Consider the following 25,344-nt stretch of genomic DNA (forward strand, 5'->3'; position numbering starts at 1 on the left):
AGAAGTGTCACCAAGAACTGACCCTCCACTCCCCCCTCTACACCCACTCCTCTTACACTATTCCATGTCCCTTGCTCCCTGGCTATCCTCACTCTGAAAGCATGCAAGCACACACCCCCCCCCCCCTTTCCCACTTGCCAATACCTCCTTCTCTTCTCCTCAGCCTCCACAGGCCCTCAAATGTCTTCGCTCTCTTGCTCTGCACTCACAGGCCCTCCAGTCTTCCCCTCTCTCTCTGGCTCCATCAGGCTTCTCTCGGTGTCTCTCCACAGGGGAGAAAGGGGCAGCTGTTTTGGCTTGTTGATGTCAGGCCCTTCCCCTATCCGCTGGCTTCACTTCAGCCCCTCTCATGCTCCTCTTCCTCATGGGGGAGTGATTAGAAGAAACTTCTTTCACACACGTCATCCCTCTAGTGTAACTTTGCACATGAGAACATACTTGATAGCGCTGATCCCCACTTCTCCCTCCTCTGGGCTTGTTGTGTTGAAGAGGCTTTTAGCCTTGCTTGGGTTTGTAGGAAGCAACGTGAGCAAAGAGGCAGAAGATTAGAACTCTACTTTTTGTACTTTTTTATATCTTTCACCTCTAATAATGCTGAATGTACCAAACTCCACAACCCTGTTAGATATGACACATGACATCACTAATATCCTCCTTTTATTCCCTCAGTTGCACTCCTGCTTTCTCCCGCCACTGAATGAAAACAAAGACAGGCCCTGTACTAAAATCTTAGATCTGCTCTCCCCTAACCCGTTAAATTCCCTCAGACTGCAGCTCTCTCACACACAAATAACTGTATTTCCTCTAACTGGGTTCTCCAGACAAAATACTGCTTTAAGCAGGAGGTTTTAGGGTTGAAAGGGGGAAAATCTCCAACAATAAGCTCTTTCTAAACCCACATTTATAGCCTCTGGTTAGACTACACAAAGCACCCCTTGGTGTAAAAGGGAGACAAATCCCTAACTGGGAGCTAAATTAAGCCGCAAACCATCAACATGCGTTAGCGAGCGTGAGAAGACATCCGCAGAGGTGAGGATGACCATGACAGGTTATGTATTATGTATTGCAAATTTCATACAATACATACATCACCTTGGGACATGAATGACACTGCACTGCAGTCGTGTAGGGGGGCTGGAAGTGAAAGAAGAGAGGACCCTCCTGTGTGGACCAGCTGCTGATTCAAATAGTAACAGGGGGAGAGGTGGGGGAGGCACACATGCTTTAGGTCTAGGAAGCAGCCCTACTTTCAATGAAACACAGAATGTAAATAGGTATTCACATCTTCACTGAAGTATGAGAAACATACTCCATCACAGGTAATGAAGTTACTATCAAAAGTGTTTTATTCAGCAGCATGTGTGTGTAAGCAGTGGTGTCATGTTGTATCAGGGAGATGTGAAGCCATTAAACACTTCATTAACTGTTGTTTAATTTTATATATATTTTTTTCACACCACTGTATGTGTGTATATATATATATATATATATACAGTGGGTATGGAAAGTATTCAGACCCCTTTAAATTTTCCACTCTTTGTTTCATTGCAGCCATTTGCTAAAATCAAAAAAGTTCATTTTATTTCTCATTAATGTACACTCAGCACCCCATCTTGACAGAAAAAAACAGAAATGTAGAAATTTGTGCAAATTTATTAAAAAAGAAAAACTGAAATATCACATGGTCATAAGTATTCAGACCCTTTGCTCAGTATTGAGTAGAAGCACCCTTTTGAGCTAGTACAGCCATGAGTCTTCTTGGGAATGATGCAACAAGCTTTTCACACCTGGATTTGGGGATCCTCTGCCATTCTTCCTTGCAGATCCTCTCCAGTTCCGTCAGGTTGGATGGTGAACGTTGGTGGACAGCCATTTTCAGGTCTCTCCAGAGATGCTCAATTGGGTTTAGGTCAGGGCTCTGGCTGGGCCAGTCAAGAATGGTCACAGAGTTGTTTCGAAGCCACTCCTTTGTTATTTTAGCTGTGTGCTTAGGGTCATTGTCTTGTTGGAAGGTGAACCTTCGGCCCAGTCTGAGGTCCAGAGCACTCTGGAAGAGGTTTTCTTCCAGGATATCTCTGTACTTGGCCGCATTCATCTTTCCTTCAATTGCAACCAGTCGTCCTGTCCCTGCAGCTGAAAAACACCCCCACAGCATGATGCTGCCACCACCATGTTTCACTGTTGGGATTGTATTGGGCAGGTGATGAGCAGTGCCTGGTTTTCTCCACACATACCGCTTAGAATTAACGCCAAAAAGTTCAATTTTGGTCTCATCAGACCAGAGAATCTTATTTCTCATAGTCTGGGAGTCCTTCATGTGTTTTTTGGCAAACTCTATGTGGGCTTTCATAAGTCTTGCACTGAGGAGAGGCTTCCGTCGGGCCACTCTGCCATAAAGCCCCGACTGGTGGAGGGCTGCAGTGATAGTTGACTTTGTGGAACTTTCTCCCATCTCCCTACTGCATCTCTGGAGCTCAGCCACAGTGATCTTTGGGTTCTTCTTTACCTCTCTCACCAAGGCTCTTCTCCCACGATTGCTCAGTTTGGCTGGACAGCCAGGTCTAGGAAGAGTTCTGGTCGTCCCAAACTTCTTCCATTTAAGGATTATGGAGGCCACTGTGCTCTTAGGAACCTTGAGTGCTGCAGAAATTATTTTGTAACCTTGGCCAGATCTGTGCCTTGCCACAATTCTGTCTCTGAGCTCCTTGGACAGTTCCTTCGACCTCATGATTCTCATTTGCTCTGACATGCACTGTGAGCTGTAAGGTCTTATATAGACAGGTGTGTGCCTTTCCGAATCAAGTCCAATCAGTTTAATTAAACACAGCTGGACTCCAATGAAGGAGTAGAACCATCTCAAGGAGGATCAGAAGAAATGGACAGCATGTGAGTTAAATATGAGTGTCACAGCAAAGTGTCTGAATACTTATGACCATGTGATATTAAAAAATTTCCCCTCGGGGATTAATAAAGTATATACCTACCTACCTATTTCAGTTTTTCTTTTTTAATAAATTTGCACAAATTTCTACATTTGTTTTTTTCTGTTAAGATGGGGTGCTGAGTGTACATTAATGAGAAATAAAATTAACCTTTTTGATTTTAGCAAATGGCTGCAATGAAACAAAGAGTAAAAAATTTAAAGGGGTCTGAATACTTTCCGTACCCACTGTATACACACACACACACATATCTATACATACAGTGGTGTGAAAAAGTGTTTGCCCCTTCCTGATTTCTAATTTTTTTGCATGTTTGTCACACTTAAATGTTTCAGAGCATCAAACAAATTTAAATATTAGTCAAAGATAACACAAGTAAACACAAAATGCAGTTTTTAAATGAAGGTTTTTATTAAGGGAGAAAAAAAAATCCAAACCCACATGGCCCTGTGTGAAAAAGTGTTTGCCCCCTAAACCTAATAACTGGTTGGGCCACCCTTAGCAGCAACAACTGCAATCAAGCGTTTGCGATAACTTGCAATGAGTCTTTTACAGCTGTGGAGGAATTTTGGCCGACTCATCTTTGCAGAATTGTTGTAATTCAGCCACATTGGAGGGTTTTCCAGCACCATCCGCCTTTTTAAGGTCATGCCACAGCATCTCAATAGGGTTCAGGTCAGGACTTTGACGAGGCCACTCCAAAGTCTTCATTTTGTTCCTTCTTCAGCCATTCAGAGGTGGACTTGCTGGTGTGCTTTGGATCATTGTGCTGCTGCAGAACCCAAGTTGGCTTCAGCTTGAGGTCACGAACAGATGGCCGGACATTCTCCTTCAGGATTTGTTGGTAGACGGTAGAATTCATGGTTCCATTTATCACAGCAAGTCTTCCAGGTCCTGAAGCAGCAAAACAGCCCCAGGCCATCACACTACCACCACCATATTTTACTGTTGGTATGATGTTCTTTTTCTGAAATGCGGTGTTATTTTTACGCCAGATGTAATGGGACACACACCTTCCAAAAAGTTCAACTTTTGTCTCGTCAGTCCACAGAGTATTTTCCCAAAAGTCTTGGGGATCATAAAGATGTTTTCTGGTAAAAATGAGACGAGCCTTAATGTTCTTTTTGCTCAGCGGTGGTTTTCATCTTGGAACTCTGCCATGCAGCCATTTTTGCCCAGTCTCTTTCTTATGGTGGAGTCATGAACACTGACCTTAACTGAGGCAAGTGGGGCCTGCAGTTCTTTGGATGTTGTTGTGGGGTCCCCCTTTTGTGACCTCTCGGCTGTGCTCTTGGGGTAATTTTGGTCGGCCGGCCGGCCACTCCTGGGAAGGTTCACCACTGTTCCATGTTTTCTCCATTTGTGGATAATGGTTCTCACTGTGGTTCGCTGGAGTCCCAAAGCTTTAGAAATGGCTTTAGAACCTTTTCCAGACTGATAGATCTCAATTACTTTCTTTCTCATTTGTTCCTGAATTTCTTTGGATCTCGGCATGATGTCTAGCTGTTGAGGATCTTTTGGTCTACTTCACTTTGTCAGGCAGGTCCTATTTAAGTGATTTCTTGATTGAGAACAGGTGTGGCAGTAATCAGGCCTGGGTGTGGCTAGAGAAATTGAACTCAGGTGTGATAAACCACAGTTAAGTTATGTTTTAACAGGAGAGGGCAAACACTTTTTCACAATTTAAATTTGTTTGATGATCTGAAACATTTAAGTGTGACAGACATGCAAAAAAAAATTGGAAATCAGGAAGGGGCCAAACACTTTTTCACACCACTGTATACATACACATATATATATATATATATATATATATATATATATATATATATACATACATATATATATACATACATACATGTATATACACATATATATACACGTAATATTGAGACTAAATAACATACTCAGAAGAAATGAGATTTATTTTTCCTGCTCTTCCTCATCTCTGAATCTCATTTTTAGCAAAACTCCTACATTGTGTGTAGTTGTTACATAATACATTAGACACTTGTAAATGTATTCGTCCATCAACACAGACAAATGCTGTCAATCAGTGTTCTGCTGCGAAGAAAAGCTTGCTTTAGAGAAGAGTAGAGAAACCCGTCTGACGTTAAAATGCATACCTTTGGAGTGTGTGTGTGGGATGTAAAGCTCAGCAGGACTCGGACCAGCTGCCACCTGGAGTCCGGCTCTCAGCAGGGGGCTGAGACTGAAGAAACACTGAGGAAATCTGCTGTCTCAGACCACACCGACAGTTAGAGGAGGACAAATACTTTGTTGATGTACATCAAAAATAAAGTCTGATGATGCAACTTGCCATCCTACAAAAGGCAAACATTTCATGGTTAAATTAAAATGCCATGCTGTCACAGTAATGTGTCGGGTTTACTCAAAGACGAGCAGCTTCAGTTTGGCCTGTAAGTAAAACTGTCAAAAGATAAACAGAAGATCTGCTTTAAGAGTATTTTACACACTTGAACTCGGGTTTTGTTGAACCTTTGGCCTGAAATACTAACACCTATATAAACAATGACCACATACTATGTGACTGTACATAATGACCCCAATTTATTGGAAATCAGAAGACAAGTTCACGTAATCTCACATAAAATCCTCACAACCCCACTGGAGGCAAGACTAGACTTCCTCTATGTATTTGTGTTCCTCACTTTAAGAAGAATGAATGATTTAGACAGCTGTGAAAGAGCTTGAACACAGCTGGAAACAAGAGCATTATGAGCCTATAATTGATGTGATTACTTCATCAGAAGGTGGAGCAGTGGATGGACATGTGTACAGTGACAGGGGAAAATTGTAATGGCACTTGGATTCTCGGGGAGAAACATGTGGTGGCTGCTTTTCTTTCAGTCACGACATACAAATCAATCCTGCTGTCTGTATTAGAAAGTTCTTTCTCTTAATACTGTGATTCAGATCAGATCAGAACAAATTCAACAAGGATTTTGTCAAATACATGATTGGAAAATGGTTTTAGCAGAGTCTCAACATTCAAGATTATTGGAAGACAGGATTTTCATGATTAAATTTCATCAATAAATTTGCTAAGAGATGGGCTTTATAATACCAAATTATTTTCTAACTACAAAAAGGTTCCACTCGGTAAGCTACATATTATTAGACCCCATATAACCACCCCTTTCATCCACAAATATACAAATTCATTTTTTTCCCCACTTTTTCCATTTATTTATTACAATTGATTCATGTATTCCATCACGTTTCCATGTGTCAGCTTTTTCCTCTTTTCCATTTAAAACAAGTCCAGTATGTGACTATTCCTTAGAACCTGAAAAGTCCTGCAGGTGGGGCGGGGGAAGAAGAAGAAGGAGAAGAAGGAGAAGAAGGAGGAGGAGAAGGAGGAGAAGGAGAAGGAGGAGGATGAGAGGGTGCGGGGAGTGGGGTGCGGGGGAGTGGGGTTTGAGAGTAAAAAGGACAGGTTTGTGGGGAAGAAAAAGGAGGGCAGGATTGAGGTCCTCCCAGGAGCCACTTCCATGTGAGGATATTTTTCATAAGCTATGTGAGATTATTTTTCATTTTTTCCTGCGTTCGTCATTTTCTCCTCTTCTTGTGCTCTCAGGCCTCATCTGGTTATTTCCTCTATTCGACGTCTTCTGCGTCGTCTCCTTGGTCTCCGTCCATTAGCAAAGCGGCGTACTTACTGGCTGAGCTGAACTTCTGAAAAAAAAAAAGCAAAACAAAAGAAAGCTAAAGAATCAGTACAGCAGCTTTGGAAAATTCAAAAGTGGATGGGCTGTCTATCGATGGTAAAATAGAGATGTTGTTAAAAACCAACATACAGGGTGAGTCACTTTAAACTTTTTACTGAATTATAAAACTTTAGAAAAGTTTTGGCAGATTTTGAAATCACCCGGTGAAAGACTTACGGGGGTTGGGGACTCTTCGTATTTCTTTGGCTCTGGAGGTGGTCTGGAGTCTCGGTCTCGCTCTCGGTCTCTTCTGCTGTCCTTTCTACAATCAGAAGGAATAGTCAGGTTAAAATATATCGACACTGGAAAGCCAACACTCAAACATACACACAAATAGACAACACATTTAAGGACCACAAGTTCTGTTTATTTTCATCATCCGAGTTCACACTGTGCTCAGTCCTCGGTGTCAGAAGACAAACCTCACGTGAAATTCACAAATTTCAAGTCTAATTTCAGCTGGATGACGTCTTAGCTCAGACTTTGAACATTTTGTGTGCTAGATCATGGCGATTGTAACGATCTGGGGTGGAAAGGGTAAGCCATTAATGTGCACATCAAAACCCGCGGGTCCAAAGCTTCCCAGTGTCCACTACACCAGAAACAGTAAGTACAACATCAGTTGTGTAAGTGAGCAAAGGCCACTCTTTACAGATGCCCAGGACATGTCCTCCCCGTCTCATTAAGAGCTTTGCAGTTGCTAGCTTTGGATGGCTGACCTGTCGGCCTCCTTTCTTCGGTCTTTGTTGGGCCCCTCTCCTCGGCCCCGCCCAGCTCCAGGCCGTGGGGGCCCCCGGTCCCGACGCACACCTTCAGCCTTGTTCTCATCTTAAAGGAGAAGCCAGACAGTTGAGTGAAGGGAAGTTCGGTGGACTTTGTACAGTAGACTACACTCACAACACACTGCAGCACGAAAAGCCACTGGGTTGGATTCAAAGTGTGTTAGTCACTGAAGAAGGGCCAAATGAGAGGTGCACAACTGCTTCACTGTGAGCTGAGATTCTACAGCAGAACAGTTTTCTTTTGAATTTGACAGTGGCTTACTAATGCACCAAACTTTTCCAAAACAATCAGATAAAAAGGGCTCTTCTGATCCAGCACTGCAGGTCATGTAGATACACCGATCAGCCACAGCGTTAAAACCATCTGGCCGATATTAGGTAGTAGTTAAGTCCTGGAAGTTGGACTTCTTTTTCCCGCCCATCCCACAAATGTTTGATCGGAATAAGATCTGGGAAACTTGGAGGCCACTGCCATTAGGGAATACCGTTACCATGAAGTCTGTAACAATGTTTAGCTGAGTCGTAAGCGTCAAAGTTGACAGCCACATGGATGAGGACCCAAAAGGTTTCCCAGCAGAACTTTTCCTCGAACATCAAACTAACTCCGCCAGCTAGTATTTTCCCCAGTGCATCCTGCTGACATCTCTCTCTCTCTCTCTCTCTCTCTCTCACACACACACACACACACACACACACACACACACACACACACACACACACACACACACACACACACACACACAGAAAACGTAATTCATCAGACTTGGCCACCTTCTGTTCTGACGTTTACATGTAGGTGCGGTTGGTGGTAAACGGGTCAGCACGGACAGTCTGAAGCTATGCAGCACCACACACACAGCAAACTGCGATGTACGGTGTGTTCTGACAGCTGTAATCTATGTTTCAGCAGCTCTTCTGTAGCATCGAAGCAGACCAGCCATCACTCCCAACACGCATCAACTGGTTATCTCTTCCTCGGATCCCTTTTGGTAGGTAGGAACCACTTCACACAGGGAACACCCCACAAGACCGCATTGGAGATGCACTGACCCGGTCGTCTAGACGTTACAATTTGGCCCCTTGTTAGTCACTCAGATCTTTATGCTGGCCTATTTTTTCCTGCTTCAAATGCATCAACTTCAAGAGCTGACTGTCCACTTGCTTCATAGGTGCTATTGTAACCAGATAATCAATATGATTCACTTCACCTGTCAGTGGTTTAACATTGTGACTGATCGGTGTAAAGTTTTCACATTGACAGATTCCTTGAGTCTGAGTTCTCCATTTGCCAAATATGTTTGTTAAGAAATAGAGTAGAAAGTGGAGACACCCAATTATGTAACTAAATGAGCATCCATTAAAAAAAAAAAAAAAAAAGGAATTCACTAATATAATCTGTAAATGCAATAACACTGCACATGTATCATAATGAATGAGGTCCTCAACTATTCAACTTATGGTTTGTTTCTGCACATTTTATGGATTTTTCTGAACGATTTGAACAACCCAGATCTTTGCTCTCATGCGAACCTCATCATTCCCAGACCAATCAAGAGCTTGAAAATCACTGATTTCAGCTGTCTCGTGTGAATAGTTACAAGACGAAATCGTTCAGTGATGTTCTTGTATAGTGCACACTTGACTAGAGCTATCAAAACAAGTCCACAACCAAACAAAACAAAAAAACAAAGACACCGTGTAGACTGTGTTTTGGACTATGGTGCCCAATTTTATATGGCTGTCAGATGTTTTAAAAAATACACTTTCAGAAACAATTGACAGTTTGAGTATAGAGGATTTTTTTCCCCAATTATTGCTGATGTTTAATATGCTCAAATTACAACGTCACCATTCAACATGCTGTTAGCATGTTAGCTACAATAGTCGTGGACAGGCATGTTAACATTCCTATGTTAGCGCTTAACACAGATAAGGAAGTACAACCGAGGCTGATTAAGTAATTAATCAATCAATTACAGCATAACAAAGGCGGATGAAAGCTGAACATCATTGGACAATGTAAAGCAGAGCCTGTTAAGAAAACAGCGACAGGATGCAGGTTAGACTGCTTTGATTAAAGGAAAACAACATGGATCTAAGAAAAGATCATGTGATATTTTTCATTTATCCACCATTTTTTGCACAGTTTCTGATGTAGATACAGATTTTCAGTTTTATTGAGATTCAAAGTCTCCATTATCACTGGAGAATGCTGTGAATGCGTGTTTTCTTTCACACTTTTATTCATTTTTGTTGAGTCCTTTTACATTTGTGTCATGTCACACAGACATGTTCAGTTTTGTTAACAGTAAGGTTTGGTTTAGGTAAAATCCCCATTATGTTTGGCACTCACTCGCTGTCCTTACCCTTTTCAGATCCTCTCTCATCAGCAGAATTTGAGGAGCTAAAGAGAAAAGCAACAGTCAGAGAAGGGTATAAAAACACGTGTACATTTTCTATAAGCCTTTAATAGCCAATTCTGGGTATAAAAGTTTTGTTTATTCATTTAAAAAATACTGTTTTTAAATGAACATCACATTTCTGAAAGGCTTCCAGACACTCCGTATATCTCTTGTCTTCTCACCTGAACTTGGGAGGAGCTGAATCACTTGGGGAGACCGGGGAGACTGGAGGCCGTCCATCGCCCTCGCTAGAGCCCGTGCTGACAGCACTTCTCTTGGCCCATGCGTTCTCCTTAGGAGGAGGAGCGGGCATCACCTTCAGTGGCTCTTTGGAGGAGCTGGTAGAGGGGGCCCGGGGTGAGGGCACAGGGGAAGTGTTACCTTCTCTCCCAGTGAAAACCTCATTCTCTCCAGAGCGCTCATTATCTCGACACCGTGACACTGATGGAAAAAAAAAGAAATCACAATACTTCAATGTTTTTAACATGAACACTGAAAATAAAAGTTGCTCTGCGTGCAGAAGAGGCCAGTATTTCAGTCCCCTGTGTCCCTAACTTAAAGAACACAGGTAAAAAATGTGTATGTAGAAAGATTTAAAAAAAAATCTGATATAAAACCGAGTGAAAAAAGAAGCTTTGGCTTTCTGGTATAAAACAACCAGATTCCTGACCATAAATTTACCTCTTCCAGAAGAGCTTCCCTGCTGTGAAGACTCGCTTCCTGTGCGGGATCGCTCAGTAGGAGGTTCCTCATTGCGCCAGCTTGGATCCCTAAAAACAAAAAATTAACAAACTCCACTCAGAACAGTGAATATTAATATAAAAACTAAAATGTGTAAACCTTATGCTAATAAAACCACTAAATATGTGCAGGTATCTTTGCAAATTACATTTTAGCAGATTTTTTTTTTTAATCATTCTATAGTACACACAATCCTTGTAGAAAAATAACATTAAAATGAGCCTCTCTTTCAATGTTATTGCGGAGTTACATTCTACATTATAACTTTAAACAGACGGGGGGGAAACAGCAATAGTAACGTGCAAGTTTTAGCACCCTAGTAAAAGTAAAACTGTATTAACCAGTCACTGACAAGACCGACATCCAGAAAAGGACACTGATCCAAAGCATACCTCAGAATGACCTACTTCAAAAATTGCAAGCTGAAGGTTTCCCCACGGCTCTCGCCTTCCCCTGACTTAAACATCGTTAAGAATCTATCGGTGCATCTTCAAAATGCTACAAACATGTCAGAACTTGAAGTGAGCAGGAAGGAAGAAAAAGGAAAAATTCTTTAATTAAAATAAACTCTTAGCTGGCTTCAAGTAGCATTTGGAAACCATGGTATTGAACCAGTATTGCCTTGTAGACGCCTGAACCATTTCACATGACACAACTGGCATCAACATTTGAAAAAAGGCTCAACTTTAATGTCTTTTCTGCACGGATTGTATTCCCTTCTTTTATTTTAAAAAAATCAACAAAATATGTAACATTGCATATGACCGTAAAATATAAATGTTAGAAGTCACCCCCTGACCTGTCTCTCATCTTCCTGTCGGGTCCCCGGCCTTTGTCCTCCTCCAGCTGCCTATGCAGCCTCTCTTCCTCCTTCTTCAGCCTCTCCTCTACCTCCCTCTCCTTGGCTGCTGTGTCAACTGGCTTTGCTGCACCGAAGATGGATGAGGTCCTGCTGCCAGAGCTTGGAGCAGCGGCAGGGGAAGTACCACCACCGCCACCACCACCGCCGCCACCGCCACCGCCGGTACCTTCCTCCTCCTTGGGTACGCTACGGGGCTTCAGGTTCAACTTGGGTCTCTGCTGAGGAGCTTCGGAGGGATCAGCACACGGAAACATTGAAAGAAAATAGTTAATATCAGAAGATAAAATTCTGATCTACATATCCCAAGAGGAGAGTAAACATGACTGTCCATATACATCATATTAACTTCATTTAAGTAAATGTAGAATTATTTCCTAACATCAATTCATAGAAAATAACTCACCTCTCTCATCACGCTTCTCATCCCGCCTATCGTACCGGTCATCACGTTCACCATAACGATCCCGGTCCCGGTCCCCATAGCGATCACTGCTACCGCGATTGTCATCATAATCACGGCGGAAGCCACTGCCAAAGGCACGACGACCTCCTCCTCCTCCTCCACCACCACGGGAGTCAAAACCTAGCAGGACAGAAGAGTTAAGAGACAAGAGAAACCTGGACACATGATGCTATAAACAGGAAATGACACCACAAGCCCAATCCAAGTTGCAGCTATGCAATCGGGTGTGTGCGTGTGTGTGTGTGTGTGTGGGTGGGGGGGGGGGGGGGTGGGGGGTGGGTGGGGGGGGAGTGTCATGTAAACCTGAAATTTGATTAGCATGGGAATTTTATGAAAGAAATTTGGCTATTAAGATTGGGAAGCAGCCAACGTGATGTAAAACACAGGCCCTAAAGAATGACAACTGCTTACCTCCTCTATCGTAGTCTCTGCGGTCCCTATCGTCATAGCGTTCGCGGTAGCGGTCTCTTCCTCCGTCGTAACGATCATTGTCCCGCCGCGGCCCGTCTTTGTAGCGATCGGACTCGTAACGGTCCCTTGATCCTACAACAGGACAAAAGTGATGCCGTGTGACACGTCAGTCCTCTGCTAAATAACTGCTGGTCTGTCAACATTTTACAAAACTGTATAAATAGCACGTTAGCATGTTTTACAGCTGGAAATTGAAGCCTTCTCAACCCCAGAACCAAAAATCAATAAAATGTACATTTTTGCAAAAGCAGCAAGTTTAGACACTTTAGAATAGTGAGTATACGTTAAAAATGTTTTATTCAACTCGTATTTCTGAAGGACATAAAAGATATACATTGGAACCTAGTTAAAGTGGCACTGAAAATGTTCTCCCCGAGGTTTTTACCCATAAGATCAAGCCGTAGAAAAGCAGCTTTTTATTCAAAGCATTTTTCAACATGTCTGGAAGACTTTTAGTAAGGACAATAAAGCGTCGACAAAGCTATTTCTGACTCACTCTCTCCAAAGGCATCATCTCTCTTGGGCGGTCCATCATCAGAGTCCGCACTCGGCCGAGCTCTCCAGTCACTGTCTGTCTTGTCAGGACCCATGTCTGCCATCCGTCCACCCCTGTCTCTGCCTCCCATAAGTCCACTGTCTCTTTCTGAGATGTGAAGAAGCAGAGAAGATGTTACATTTAATTATGAAACTCTTTGGATTAAACAAGGAAGACTGAATGGTAAGTAACTAGTGAGGCAGAGGAGCATTTCAAAATGTCCAGAAAAAAAAAAAAAAAAAGGTGTCTTACCTTTATCATTAGACTGGTCTGCAATATCCACACGAATCCTTCGATTACCTAGGTTCTGTTTGCATGAACAGAGGAGGAATATTAATTAATTCTCATTAAGATTTAAACTGTTTTTGCCATCTCCAACACAATAAAATAAGCTTTCACTTGATATTTTTTTATGAAATGCAATTGTTACAAAATATTTCATAGACTCATGCTTTGGTTGAGTTTGATGTTGCAATTGTTCCTCTCACCTCCTCGTTGAGACTGAGGGCCCTCAGGAGGGAATCCACATCGTCAAATTCAGCATAGCCAAAGCCCTTCAGCCTCTCTGGGTTACTGGGCTCTCGAGGCAGACGCACTGCACTGATCTGAAGACAGAGCAACATATGAAAGTCAATACTCTAATTTGAGTGCAGACAACAGACAGACAGCCACGTTCAGCTAAGCGTAGCATGTAAATATAAAATTGGGAAGGAGTGCATGGAATAGAGGAAACACCAGATGAGTGAGACTGACTCGACTTTGCCAAACATATAAACGAGAAGGATTTCTGCTCTTTATTGCGAGGTCGGGACTGTGACTGACACTGCTGCAGGTAACATTAGTCTGACAAATCATCAATGTCTGTAGAAATCTATCTTTCCCCCTTTAGCTGTCTTGCATGGTTTTAACTATTCAACATAATATGGACCTTAACAGCTATGGCTGAAGAGGCCAATATTTCAATTTATGTGGTATGTGTTTAAGAAACACCAAGCATCCTTAATTGGTAGGTTAACCGTTTTTCTAAAACTTTTTAGTTCTTACAATACAGGACGGACCAGTGAGGCTTTTGGAAGCTACATTAGTAAACACACACAAAAAACAATGGAACTTTGAGTATTACTTTTGAAACCTTGCAATATCATAAACCAGCTCAGCAACATTAGGATGCTATTTAAACATCTGTCTATACAAACAAAGGGGGGGCGGGGAGGGGGACAAAGCTGACCTGCGTGTCCTGTCCTTTATTACTAGACAAATTCCCTTCTGCCTCCTTTATTACTAAACAAATTCCCTCTGCCTACAGTGTGTAAACAACAGCAGTGAAAACAACAGCAGTGAAAACAGCTGTCACTGTAGACTGAAAGACTTCAGAAATAACATCTTTATTGCACAAGTAACTTGATATTGATGAGACTCGGACAAGCTAAACTCAAACCGCCACTTCAGTTTCACTGTTGTGTTGATTTGCAAAACAAAGAGCTGCACTAAATGTTATATCCTCTACTTTGTGTATGTGTTTGCAACACCTACTGCCAAGCCACGGAAGAAGTCTTTGATGGAGTCCTCGGTGACATCGTAGGGCAGGTTGCCCAGGAAGGCCGTGTAAGGCGGGCTGCGGGGCAGCCTGGACCGGTCAACGTTGGGCTCGCGGGCCGAGCGGGGTGCTGTGGGCAGGATGGAGCGGTCGATGGGTGGTGCCCGGAACGAATCCTCCTCCGTGTGCCACGAAGTCGAGACTGAAGTGTAAGGAGAAGGAAAATGTTCAAACTAAATCTAAAAACAAAACTTTCCTTAAGACAACCAATTATTTTCTCTTCAATTCCTGAAGTCGTTGAATTGAGCTCTAAAAAATAATTAGTTTCCTTTAATTTAACTATACCCCAGGAGCCACAGTGACACATCAATGCTCGCAATGATATTATCCTTTTACATATCATAAGCACTGTAAAGAACACACTAAAAACAGCTGGCCTCAACAACTGAATAAACAAACAGGTCAATGCTGTCTGTACTAAATTTTTGACGCTTGATGGTTCATACCTGGGAATGATTGTTTATTTGAAGTCCCAGTAAAACCAGACCTATTGACTGTCTAAATAGGTAAAATGTATTTTGTGATATAAAATGTCTGTGAAGTCCTTCTGTTGGTGCGCCGTCTCTTCAATGGAAAGTGAGGCAGTGAACATCAGCGGCCATCAACAGCTTTGTTGCTGTGGTTTTTGAACCGAAACTGGAGTTAGCATGCGAGAGTGCTTTTACACTTAGTACTCTGCTCCAGACTTGAGTACGTTTGAACCAAAAGTATATTATGTTTGATAAGTGTGAACCCTGTATACAGTACGCGGGCAAGGTTTGGCCTACTCAGGTCCAGATCAGGCATACCCAGGTGTGGTACACATCAGGTGTGAAAGCAAGTTGAGCCAAAATCAGGTATTGTACCACTGATGGTGATATGACAACATTACTGAAAAAAAGTTTTCTCTGCACGGCCTCGCCCAGAAATTTGCATATAAAGACACACTCGCATTGCAGCTGAGGTTTGAAGACTGGCGAGTGTATTTCCCTTGTCTGTGCATCCAAAGCAGAAGCAGCCGTAAAGCTACCGTACTCGGCACGGTACAGATTATTCGTACCTAAATCTATGAAGACGCACACTTCGCTGCATGCTTTCGCTTCAGGTGATAGAACAGGTTTGTTATTCTGTCGCAGTGATTTTTTTTTTTTTTTTTACAAACTTTTGACAAAAAATAAAAAAACAAATTGACAACTGTTTGCCTTAACAAAATTATGGCTACAAAGATAAGGAACATAAACATTCTTCATTGTCATGTTAATTCAAAGAATATGTTATCTAATTAGTGCAAAGTAAAAGCTTTCTTTTGTTTAAATTGCCACAAAAAAGGAATTGGAGATATAAATGGCATTAACGTTAAGTGAGCGATCAACGAGATGATCCTGTGGGAAGGGAATGGGGTCTGCAAAAGTGAGCTTTTTACCTCCACCTCCCTTTATGATATGCTGAATTTTGGACATCATCCACAACTGCATATAGAGGCATATCATTTTTTATTAACACCCCCAATGCTCTTTCCTACCTGACACTCTCCTTCTTGCACTGTCACGGAAATCATTCTGTCTTACTGGTGCTAGCATAAGCAACATGTGCTACAATGCTTGCACACAGTCCCTGTTTTATCCACTACTTTTTTCCATCATCTTCAAAAGGTTACACTAAACCCGTAATGCTGCCATACAGCAGACCCAAACGATGTTGGCGGATGTTTCTCTGCGTTATTAGCACTTTTTTTCTTTCTTCTTTCTTGCACATGCCTCATCCTATTTCAAATGAACCAATGAAACAGACCGGCCCCCGAGCCGTCAGCACCGAACTGAATGGCCTGGATTTTTTTTTTACTTGGAACCTTTTTATCCCTGGCAGACACACACCATATTTTTTACAGAAAAACTATTATATGGTTGGCTGACCTTTTCTTGCTTTTGTTTAATCAAAATAAAAGCCTATACCACTTTGCCCGAACACATTTATAATAATGTGTACAAATTCCCAGTGGTTCATTTTACCTTCAGTCATGTGTTAGACCACATATGGTGACAACATATATTTGTGTATATAGTCTCTGTGTGTATTTATTCTTTCATTTCTTTCTAAAATATATATTTTTTTATCTCTTATTTTGTTTATTTCATACGTATTCGTAAATTTGTTCATACTGCGTACATGCTGCTATTACGACTAAATTTCCCTATTGTGGGAAAAATAAAATCTAATGTAACAAAACAAGTTTGACTGCATTCTTCATTGCATGTTTATTTCTCCCCCTAATCTAAAATGCAGTCTGAGCTAAAGAGACATGATACCGATTTTACCATAGTTTTTTTTTTTTTAATGTTTGCTCACCATCACCATCCAGGTCATCAGTCTCATCGGCCCAGCTTGTAGACTTGGTCGGGTAGCTGGGGGCCGGGGTGCTGCCTCCACTGTCCTCCGCCAGGAAGTCAGTCAGAGTGAGGGTCTTCCCCTTCTTATTCTTCTTCTTAGCTAAAAGGAAGAAGTTAGGACATAGTCAGCCATGGAGGGAACTTCGAGGCAATGAGCTAGTTGCCCATTTGGATGCCTGTCCTGGAAGTATTATAAGCACACACATACACTGTTGGCTTGGGGGAATAGCAGCAGATGTTGCAATAGGCTTGTAAAAATATAATAATTATAGTCAGAAACTGCTGTGGCTTCACTGCAATTTGAAACATTACAAAACACAGGCACTTAACCAGTGGAGTGTTGCACCAGTGAAAGACGTATTTTATAAAACACCAATAAAATAAAAGGACTGAGGAGTGTGTCTCCTCCACTCATGCAGAGCTACTTCTCTGTGTAGACAAACACTATTTTTAAGGTTGAGCAGTGAGATGTTGTCCAGCCAGGCCAGATAAGGGGGCCGAAGTGTGTGCGCGATAACCAAAACACACTTATTTTCCTACTGGAAAGCACACACACAGGGAGTGGTCTGTCCAACTGCTACTCTGCAGCAGGCCAGAAAAGACCTGCCGCCATTTGTTCAGCTCCACAAGACTGGTGAGAACTGTGACATATTGAAACCATCAGACTGCATGTTTGCTACGTGCTTTGACGAATATACCATGAAGTTTGCATTTATGAGTCATATACCCACATGCAGAATATTCCTCATGCTGTCTGTTACCACGAGCTGCCGACGGAGGGGCTTCACACCCTTCACAGAACAGGTCTGGTTTGTTTTGGTCTGAGGTAGAAAAAAAAGGGGTGCAACAAAGCAGACTCTGGCTTGTGACCTTTATTGCGAAAATCCCAGCTGTCAGGACATTCTTTACACATCGATATAAAACATACATGGAGCAGCACAATGTTTACACCTGGGTCACACAACATAAGGTTGTCATTGTTTACTATTATCAGGCCAAACTAACTGGCCTTAACTGCTTGTGCTCCTTACCAGCAGATCGCCATATACAGCCTGTGGTAGCTTCCCTCCACATTAATGTGACATTAGCAAGCTAAGAGCTGCGTAACAGCAAGTTTTGGCAGAAGGCACTCCGGCTAAAGCTATAAATGCATAACAGCTGCAAAATGTTGGGCTAACCATACAGGTTGTTGATTTGTTATCTACGCTGATCGCTTTTGTCTTTGTGCCTATGCGGGCTTAGTCAGCAAAGGACTGCTGACGGGGGAAGTATCCCTGCTTAGCTGGCTGGGTTTAGGGCCTAGTGCGCATCGCAGCGCCAGGATCCAAGTGCGCCATCGACGGAGCGAGACTTAGCCGGATAGAAAAGACTGCTCAAAGTTGTGAAGCTACTAGAGAAGTGTTTGGGACGCGACCCAACCGGGCCCAGCTGCCCCGTTTTATCAAACACTGATACCGGGAAGCCACGCCGCACACGTGGGGGAGCCTCCTCGGGCAGCCCGTACTCTTCGGCCCAACCCCTCCTCCACAAATCGCGCTTGCGCCGGTAGCTGATCTGCTCTGAGCGCCACGGCGAGCCCGCCGCGGACTTCAATGTGCCAGCTCTGCACGCAGTTAGCAACACCTCTTAACATGGTACCCGCTGCCCGGTACTTGAAATACTGTATAAACCCCAAAGCAAACACGCCAGATACAGTCGTAACAATTGTGACGGAAAAGCTAGCGTGTAATTTGTAGGTAAAATGTTAAGATTTTAGCAAGTCGTTGCTTCGTTCATTTGCCTTCCTCTTGCAGTTACGTCCTCACCGGGCCAAAACAACCGACAAATTCATTTCCACACACAAGACAACGACGCGGGTTGATAAACCGAAGAAATAGCCATCCTCAAACTTCATGTGCGACATTTAATCAAGGTAAAATCCTCTGAAATTTCCCCCCAACCGACCCAGATCTTTCACCCACATAAACCTCACCTGACGCCGCCATGTTGGAGAGCGAGTTCGTAGTAGTTCCCGGATGAAAGCGTCAGAGGTTTATTATCGGGAGCGCGCATCGCCGTTCACGGGCCTGTGTCTCCTCCCTTGTTTACTTACTGACCCACATCGACTCATTGAATGACTGAAGATTCCTCTGAGCTTTAATTTCTGTCATATGTGTCCCTGAACTCCTGTCGTTCATGTGTTTTTCCTTTGTAGAAATTATGCAATGGATAAAAAATATTTTTAAAAAAACCTGCCCTCCTATCACATCTAGGCTATTTGTTTAAATTCTGAGTTAAACCCAGAAATGAGAGACAGAATTGTGAACTCCTAAAAATAACGTATTAAAGTAAGTTTCAGCAAAAGCACCAGCCCAAGTCCCTGAACTTTACTCCAAGAATATACATTGTTCTTAGTAAGCTTTATAGAGTCATGGAAATGGGTTTATTTTTTACATGAAAACATAAAATTCAAGGCCAGAGAGCTATTAGTTGCCAATTAGGTATTTTGTTTATTCTACAACTTAATATTGTATAAGTCTATACCCAGAAAAAGGTATTTTGAGTACTGAGGCAAATTAATATGAAAATGATTTAGTGTTATCCTAACACCATGTCAGGACTCCATACGTCCTAGTTTTGTCATTCTTCTGCCTCCTAGTGGCCAAACATTGATCAATGCACCTTTAAAGGAAACCCTTTATGTTAATTTTCAGGTTTATATTTTTATTGTGTGACTCCACTTGAGTAGCTTTGCCTGATCCACATGTTGGAGCTCGGATCCGATCCGGAGTATGAGAGTGGACAGCAACAAATGTGCAACATCGAAGATTACTGCAGGACATTGGGTACTATTTCTCTCGTGAATTTAGTCTTCTAAGCACAAGCCTTATATATATATATATATATATATATATATATATATATATATATATATATATATTTCTATAAATGCCCCTCTTAAAGTTGTACATGTGGGAAGTGCATTAAACTGCAGTCTGACAGGCTTTTAGTTTGGAACATCATCGCTTGAGCGTAACCGCTTTTGGTATTATGGACAGACTGATTGATGGGTGTGTCCCTGCTGTTTATAGAGCAGATGACCAGTAAAGACTGTTGCAAACCAAATGTTCAGAGCAGTCTGAAACTAGAACTTTTTCCTCACGGGAATTACTTTTATATACTTAACTATTTGTAACTTTACCCATGTTTAATATGAACATACAACCATGCAACATTATATACAACAGGAAAGTATAACAAGTCCTCTTTAAGTGAATGTGGACAGGGATGACTTTAGCTTTAGCAGGATGCTACTTCACAGTGTGGCTTTGATTTCATCAAAACTATGAGAAACCCAGCAAAAAAACAGTAATAATATTACTTAGCAAAATAAAGCCAACTAACCAATAAAATCATGTAATTTGCCAGCTAATTCTCAGAGGGTGTGAATTTTTCTTGTCAATAAAAATAATCTTATCATTCAGCTATCAAAGTAGTAGGCTCCTTTAGAACTTCTTTTTTTAAATTATTATTCAGGGTATTTCTTAAAAAACACAAGATGCAACATCTGGAATAACAAATGCACACACTCCATGGCTGTGGGTCAACAAGTGGTTTTATTCATTTATATTTTGCTGTCAGGCAGTGGTTGCGATAAACAGCCCTGTGGTGTGGAATGCCTTCATTTAGAATTGTTTGAATCATTTATGGTTTACATGGCATGTGGTCTTGGTGCACAAAGTGGCTTTAGCTGACGGGACCAGCGTGACATGTTTTCCATAATTGATAGTAGTGGGCAGTTTTGCTTTCATTGTTGGGATGATCCTTTGTTCCAAATTAGCTTGTGGCCGCCAGCTCATCCAGTGCATCCTGGAGCCTGTAAACACAAATCAAAATATTCATGTTGAACTGTTCACTGGCAACTACCGCCTCACTTCATGAAGCAGTTATACTCGACCATGCAAACCATGATAACAAGGGATGTTCGTATTCACCTCCACCACCATCATTACTCTTACTTGAAGTCTCCACCATCCAGCAGAGTCTTGTAAGTGCTGATCTCGGCCTCCAGTTTCATCTTCATGTTGAGCAGCGCTTCGTAGTCCTGGGTCTGCTGCTGTATGTTTCCACGCAGGTTTGTCAGCTCCTCCTCCAGGCGGACGATGATGGCGTTGTACTTTTCTGTTTCAATGTTGTTACGGAGCTCTGTGTTGTGTAGTGTGTCTTCTAAAGCAGCTTTCTGATAAAGGATTTTAAGAAAAGGAATGAGAAGTTTGTCAAAAAAAATCTAAGCAAGCAGTTCTAACTATTGAAATAAGAAAATAAACAATGAACTATAACATTGGTAGCAATGATGTGATGTTATAATCTAATGAAAATATTTGGTCAATACATTTTTTTCAATACTTACTAAACTCTGTTGAGATGCAAGTTCAATTTGGAGGTTCTGTATCTGTCTGGATAAGTCACTCTTCTCCATGTTGGCTCCCTGGAGAGCTTCTGTGTTCTGTGATACCTGCACCTGCACATCTGCAATCTGGCAGGGACATGGGACAAACATGTTGAATTTTTATTGGCAACAAGACAAGATGGTTCACAAGTATAGTAAAGTTTTTTTTGACATTACCTGATTTTCATGCCACCGTTTGAGGTCCTCTCCATTTTTCACAGCAGCCTTCTCATAGTTGGCTCTCATTTCATCCATTATCTGGGACATGTCCTGACCTTTGGGAGCATCTACGTCCACTTGCACGCCTGACTGGGAGACTTGATTTCTCAGCTCCATCACCTCCTGTGGAGTCGTAAGAAAGAGCAAAATTACCCAAAACATTCAAGAGTTGTGACTCTATATGCTGCTTATATAGCAAAGTGAGATTCTTAATTTGGATGTACCGCAAACTCACATTTTCATGGTTCTTCTTCAGGAACAGCAGCTCCTCCTTCACAGCCTCAATCTCACTCTCGATGTTCATCCTGCTCATGTTGGTGTCGTCTATGACTTTCTTCAGCCCAGCGATGTCGGCCTCCACAGACTGGCGAATTGCCATCTCATTGTCAAACCTGTAGGAGTAAACAAACACAAACTGTTACAGACACAATATTAACACAATACTGTGTGGCATAAAGTTACAAAATGGAACCGCTAAAGCTTCTGAAGAGTTACTAACACATAATCACATACTTTACTTTGAAGTCGTCGGCAGCAAGACGGGCGTTGTCAATCTGGAGCACAAAACGAGCGTTCTCCAAAATCTTATCAAAGATCTGCACAGAAAAAAAATATTTATTAAAAACATTATTGTTATTAGTAAACATTATTTCAACAGTATGAGTCATAAAGTTTTGAACTTTTGTTTTTAGAGACAACACAGTTGTTTACCTAGAAGCCTCTGCATTCAAAGCCAAATCTAATGTTCTGGTCAAATGATTGTGCCTTGAAACAGTATTTTTCCCACTGAGTTAGAATGAAACATATGACTAGAATCATTATTTCCCTTCTATAACATCACAAACCCTAATTACACAATTGGACCAAAACACTGTTGCATCCATAGTAACGCTCAGTCATAAAAGAAGAACCACAAACTGAAGAACAGGAAGAGGAGATGTTCCTGTGCCAAAATAGAATCTGGTTTGTTTTAGCGTTGTTGGAGAGATGAGTTTCCTGTCTGAAAAAGTCATGCAGAGAAGTTTTTTCTTCTCTCCAATTTTCAGGCAGCTACATGTCTCTGTCTGTCATTATCTTTGTGTACTTCACTGTATGTGTTTATGTGTGCACAGATGGGGGAATTCTTTATGTGCGAGTGTGTTTGTGAGTTTCTACTTTTTTTTTTTTTTATATAATGTGTTCATGATTTCCTGTCACGGAGAAAAGGGGGGAAATTCTTGTCCCTTTATGTGGCAAGAAAAACAAAGTGCCACCATCAATGTGTCATTATGTGACAGTGACTCTTGAGAAGAATGTGACATTTGACTCTGCCTACTGAGCTGATTGTTATACAACCACTGCACTCACACGCATCTCTGTGCGCACGCACTCTGTCCGTCTGAGATCCTTTGTGTGTGTGTGTGTGTGTGTGTGTGTGTGTGTGTGTGTGTGTGTGTGTGTGTGTGTGTGTGTGTCATTACCACACATCTGTTTCACATTGAGGCCCTCCTACACCATTGCATGCTTGTAGAATCGCCATTTAAAATCAGAACCATTTGGAAATGCTTTTGTTTGCTGGTTGTCTGAGAGTTTTTCAGTCTGTCTCTCGTGACGATACACTTGTGTTGGTGAGTCATCAGAGGAAGTTCAGGCCACTTTGTGGCACTGAAGGGTTTTATATGGGGGAGGGCTGGAGCTTAGCAACCACACCCTTCATTCTGCTGCAAGAAATCTGATAACTTACAGAGGAAATGGTGCCTGTACCTGCAGAGGCATTCAAAATCTTAATCTTAAACTTTAGGTGAGGTAGGTCTGCATTTGAAACACACAGTGATGTGTGAGATCAAATGTACTTACTGATTCTCATACTTCAGACACAATAAAGCATATCTAAAGCATCCAAACATTCAAATCTTCTTCTTTTTTTATTGTCAATCTCATCAAGCAGTATCAAAAAAGAACTACAACTTCCCACTTTAATATATCATTTCATACTCAACTTTCAACATTCATTGTAATTCTTACCTCTTTGCGCAGGTCTTCAATGATGGGCTCATACTTGCTGTAGTCTCTCATGTCGGGCCCCCCCCTCTCCAGGGCCTCCCTGATCTGCATCTCCAGCTCACTGTTGGCCTTTTCCAGGTTCCTCACTGTTGTCAGATAATTGGCCAGGCGGTCGTTCAGGTTCTGCATGGCTCCCTTCTCGTTGCCCGGGATTCCAGCACCGGAGCCACTGCTACCTGCCATGGATGCACCACTAAAGCCTGCGCCCATGCCACCACCCATTCCACTGCTCAGTTTGAAGGCAGATGAGGAAGATGACATTGGAGCACCAGAACGCAGGGAAGATGCGGAGGCAGAGGAGATGCGGGAGCCCTGTCCGCCAGCACCACCATAAATGCTGGCAGCACGGTACTGGGGTGCAGAGCGGGTAAAGGACATCCGGGAAGAAGGTATGCTGGTAGTTCTGTAGCTCATTTTGGAGAAGTTAAGGCACGGCAGAGATTGGAGTGAAAAATGAGATGTGGAGACTCACTGCTGGCTGGCTTAGAAAGTGACGCTCGCAGTGGGAAGTGGGGAACTTATACTCCTGCTTCTCTCCCCCAATGACAGCTGGTCTCTCAGACCCTGCCCACTTCAACATCGCCCGACTCTTTGTTTCCTGCTCCCTCTCACTGCTCTCTCATATACTCTTTCACTCACATGTTCCCTTTTTTTTTTTTTTTTTAACTACGATATATATTTGCTGTCTCCAAGGAAACGGGTGAAACATATTTTGTTTTGTAAACACTTAAAAACTTTCTTACTGAACATCAGAAATCTCATAAAACAAAGCTCACAAAAGAAGACAGCATTAATGGCCATGCTGCCCAGAAAAAAGTTCAAGCTTCAATCGAGAGAGGTAAAAAACTAGAAGTTAAAGGGTAAAATATTCTTGGCAAAATTAGTTTCACTTCGGAAGTATGCAACAAATTCTTTTGGTTTGCCCATAAAAGGCTTAATGGCTACCATTTGCTGCATAGTTTCTCAGGCTGTGGTCAGCCAGGCCCCAAAACAAACAGATTTTGCCAGCCTTTCTATCTGGACTCAACCAAACATGAGATACAACAGCTACATTTATAATGTCACTCAGATTAATAAGAAAGCCGTTAGAAGTAAGACTGAACTGTTTTACTCATAATCCAAGTGTGATCGAATTTCAGCACAGTTAGCAGGATGAACAGTATTAACAATGAAACCTGACGTGTTTAAAAGGAAAGTCAGGGACAACCGAGCTTCAAATACTGTATATTCAAAGGCTCTGCAAAGATGAGAAACATTGAAAATAAAGGTTAGCTGATACCCAGCTCAGAGTATAATCGAAAGGAAATAAAAGCTGCCCTCGTTCACCAGTCATACTATACAGGCAATTGTCTGCACAAATCAAGTCTACAGAGAATTTTGAACTATTATCTTTGAGCTGTATCTTCAGGAAATCTCTTTGATATCTCAGAATAAAAAGGGCTCTTTTGTCACTGATACCACAGAACAAATGTAATCTAATCTTGATTATACTAATGTAATAGTCCCCAAAACATGTTTTCAACATGTAAAGAAAGATACGAGAAAGAAATGTCAATATGCAGTGTAGCATGAACTTGGAGAGGGTTAAGTGTGCTCAAAGTTGTGGCCAGAGAGGATTTTCAAACTGAGCCCCCAGAGAACGAATAATAAAACCGAGTGAACCACCCACAGGGAGATATTCCAAAGACTCCACCACCCTCCTGAGCTCTTATACAACCTAGTTCTTTTCTTTTCTGATCTTACCTCACCCTCATGGTTGAT

General features: G+C 42.0%; 2 protein-coding genes across 5 annotated transcripts; both read right to left on the minus strand.

Annotated features, from left to right (window-relative positions):
- Positions 1–6,127: 6,127 nt before the first annotated feature.
- On the minus strand, positions 6,128–18,910 carry eif4ba (eukaryotic translation initiation factor 4Ba). 3 transcript variants are annotated; one of them, XM_069711102.1, is made up of 16 exons: positions 18,348–18,540; positions 17,624–17,713; positions 16,852–16,992; positions 14,463–14,668; positions 13,418–13,534; positions 13,182–13,236; positions 12,891–13,037; positions 12,335–12,466; positions 11,864–12,043; positions 11,398–11,686; positions 10,539–10,627; positions 10,040–10,298; positions 9,822–9,859; positions 7,393–7,501; positions 6,851–6,935; positions 6,128–6,641 (listed from the first exon to the last, which is right to left on the minus strand). In XM_069711102.1, the coding sequence occupies exons 1-16, from the start codon at positions 18,523–18,525 to the stop codon at positions 6,564–6,566; spliced, it is 2,193 nt and encodes a 730-aa protein (XP_069567203.1). In that variant the 5' UTR covers positions 18,526–18,540; the 3' UTR covers positions 6,128–6,563. The 3 variants fall into 3 exon arrangements, with proteins under 3 accessions (XP_069567203.1, XP_069567218.1, XP_069567211.1); XM_069711117.1 differs by lacking the exons at positions 17,624–17,713; positions 18,348–18,540 and adding an exon at positions 18,865–18,910; XM_069711110.1 differs by lacking the exon at positions 7,393–7,501.
- A 1,559-nt stretch (positions 18,911–20,469) lies between these two features.
- LOC138628220 (keratin, type I cytoskeletal 18-like) lies at positions 20,470–24,085 on the minus strand. Of its 2 annotated transcripts, none has more exons than XM_069711129.1 (7): positions 23,545–24,085; positions 22,054–22,136; positions 21,776–21,932; positions 21,499–21,663; positions 21,283–21,408; positions 20,891–21,111; positions 20,470–20,748 (listed from the first exon to the last, which is right to left on the minus strand). In XM_069711129.1, the coding sequence occupies exons 1-7, from the start codon at positions 23,995–23,997 to the stop codon at positions 20,709–20,711; spliced, it is 1,245 nt and encodes a 414-aa protein (XP_069567230.1). In that variant the 5' UTR covers positions 23,998–24,085; the 3' UTR covers positions 20,470–20,708. The 2 variants fall into 2 exon arrangements, with proteins under 2 accessions (XP_069567230.1, XP_069567238.1); XM_069711137.1 differs by having other exon boundaries at positions 20,867–21,111.
- Between the last annotated feature and the right edge of the window lie 1,259 nt (positions 24,086–25,344).

This window comes from Brachyistius frenatus, unplaced genomic scaffold, assembly GCF_029030835.1.
Source record: "Brachyistius frenatus isolate BFR_SWC_R1_liver_20210118 unplaced genomic scaffold, ASM2903083v1 Contig_4, whole genome shotgun sequence".
Taxonomy (NCBI): domain Eukaryota; kingdom Metazoa; phylum Chordata; class Actinopteri; family Embiotocidae; genus Brachyistius; species Brachyistius frenatus.

Coding starts and splice junctions, on each gene's coding strand:
- eif4ba (XM_069711102.1), bottom strand. CDS start 18,525: ATGTTAAGAGGTGTTGCTAACTGCGTGCAGAGCTGGCACATTGAAGTC. Junction 17,714..18,347: donor GTGTGCGGCGTGGCTTCCCG/GTATCAGTGTTT, acceptor TTTCTACCTCAG/ACCAAAACAAACCAGACCTG. Junction 13,038..13,181: donor AGACCAGTCTAATGATAAAG/GTAAGACACCTT, acceptor TTCACATCTCAG/AAAGAGACAGTGGACTTATG.
- LOC138628220 (XM_069711129.1), bottom strand. CDS start 23,997: ATGAGCTACAGAACTACCAGCATACCTTCTTCCCGGATGTCCTTTACC. Junction 22,137..23,544: donor TTGAAGACCTGCGCAAAGAG/GTAAGAATTACA, acceptor TTTTCTGTGCAG/ATCTTTGATAAGATTTTGGA. Junction 21,112..21,282: donor TTGCATCTCAACAGAGTTTA/GTAAGTATTGAA, acceptor ATCCTTTATCAG/AAAGCTGCTTTAGAAGACAC.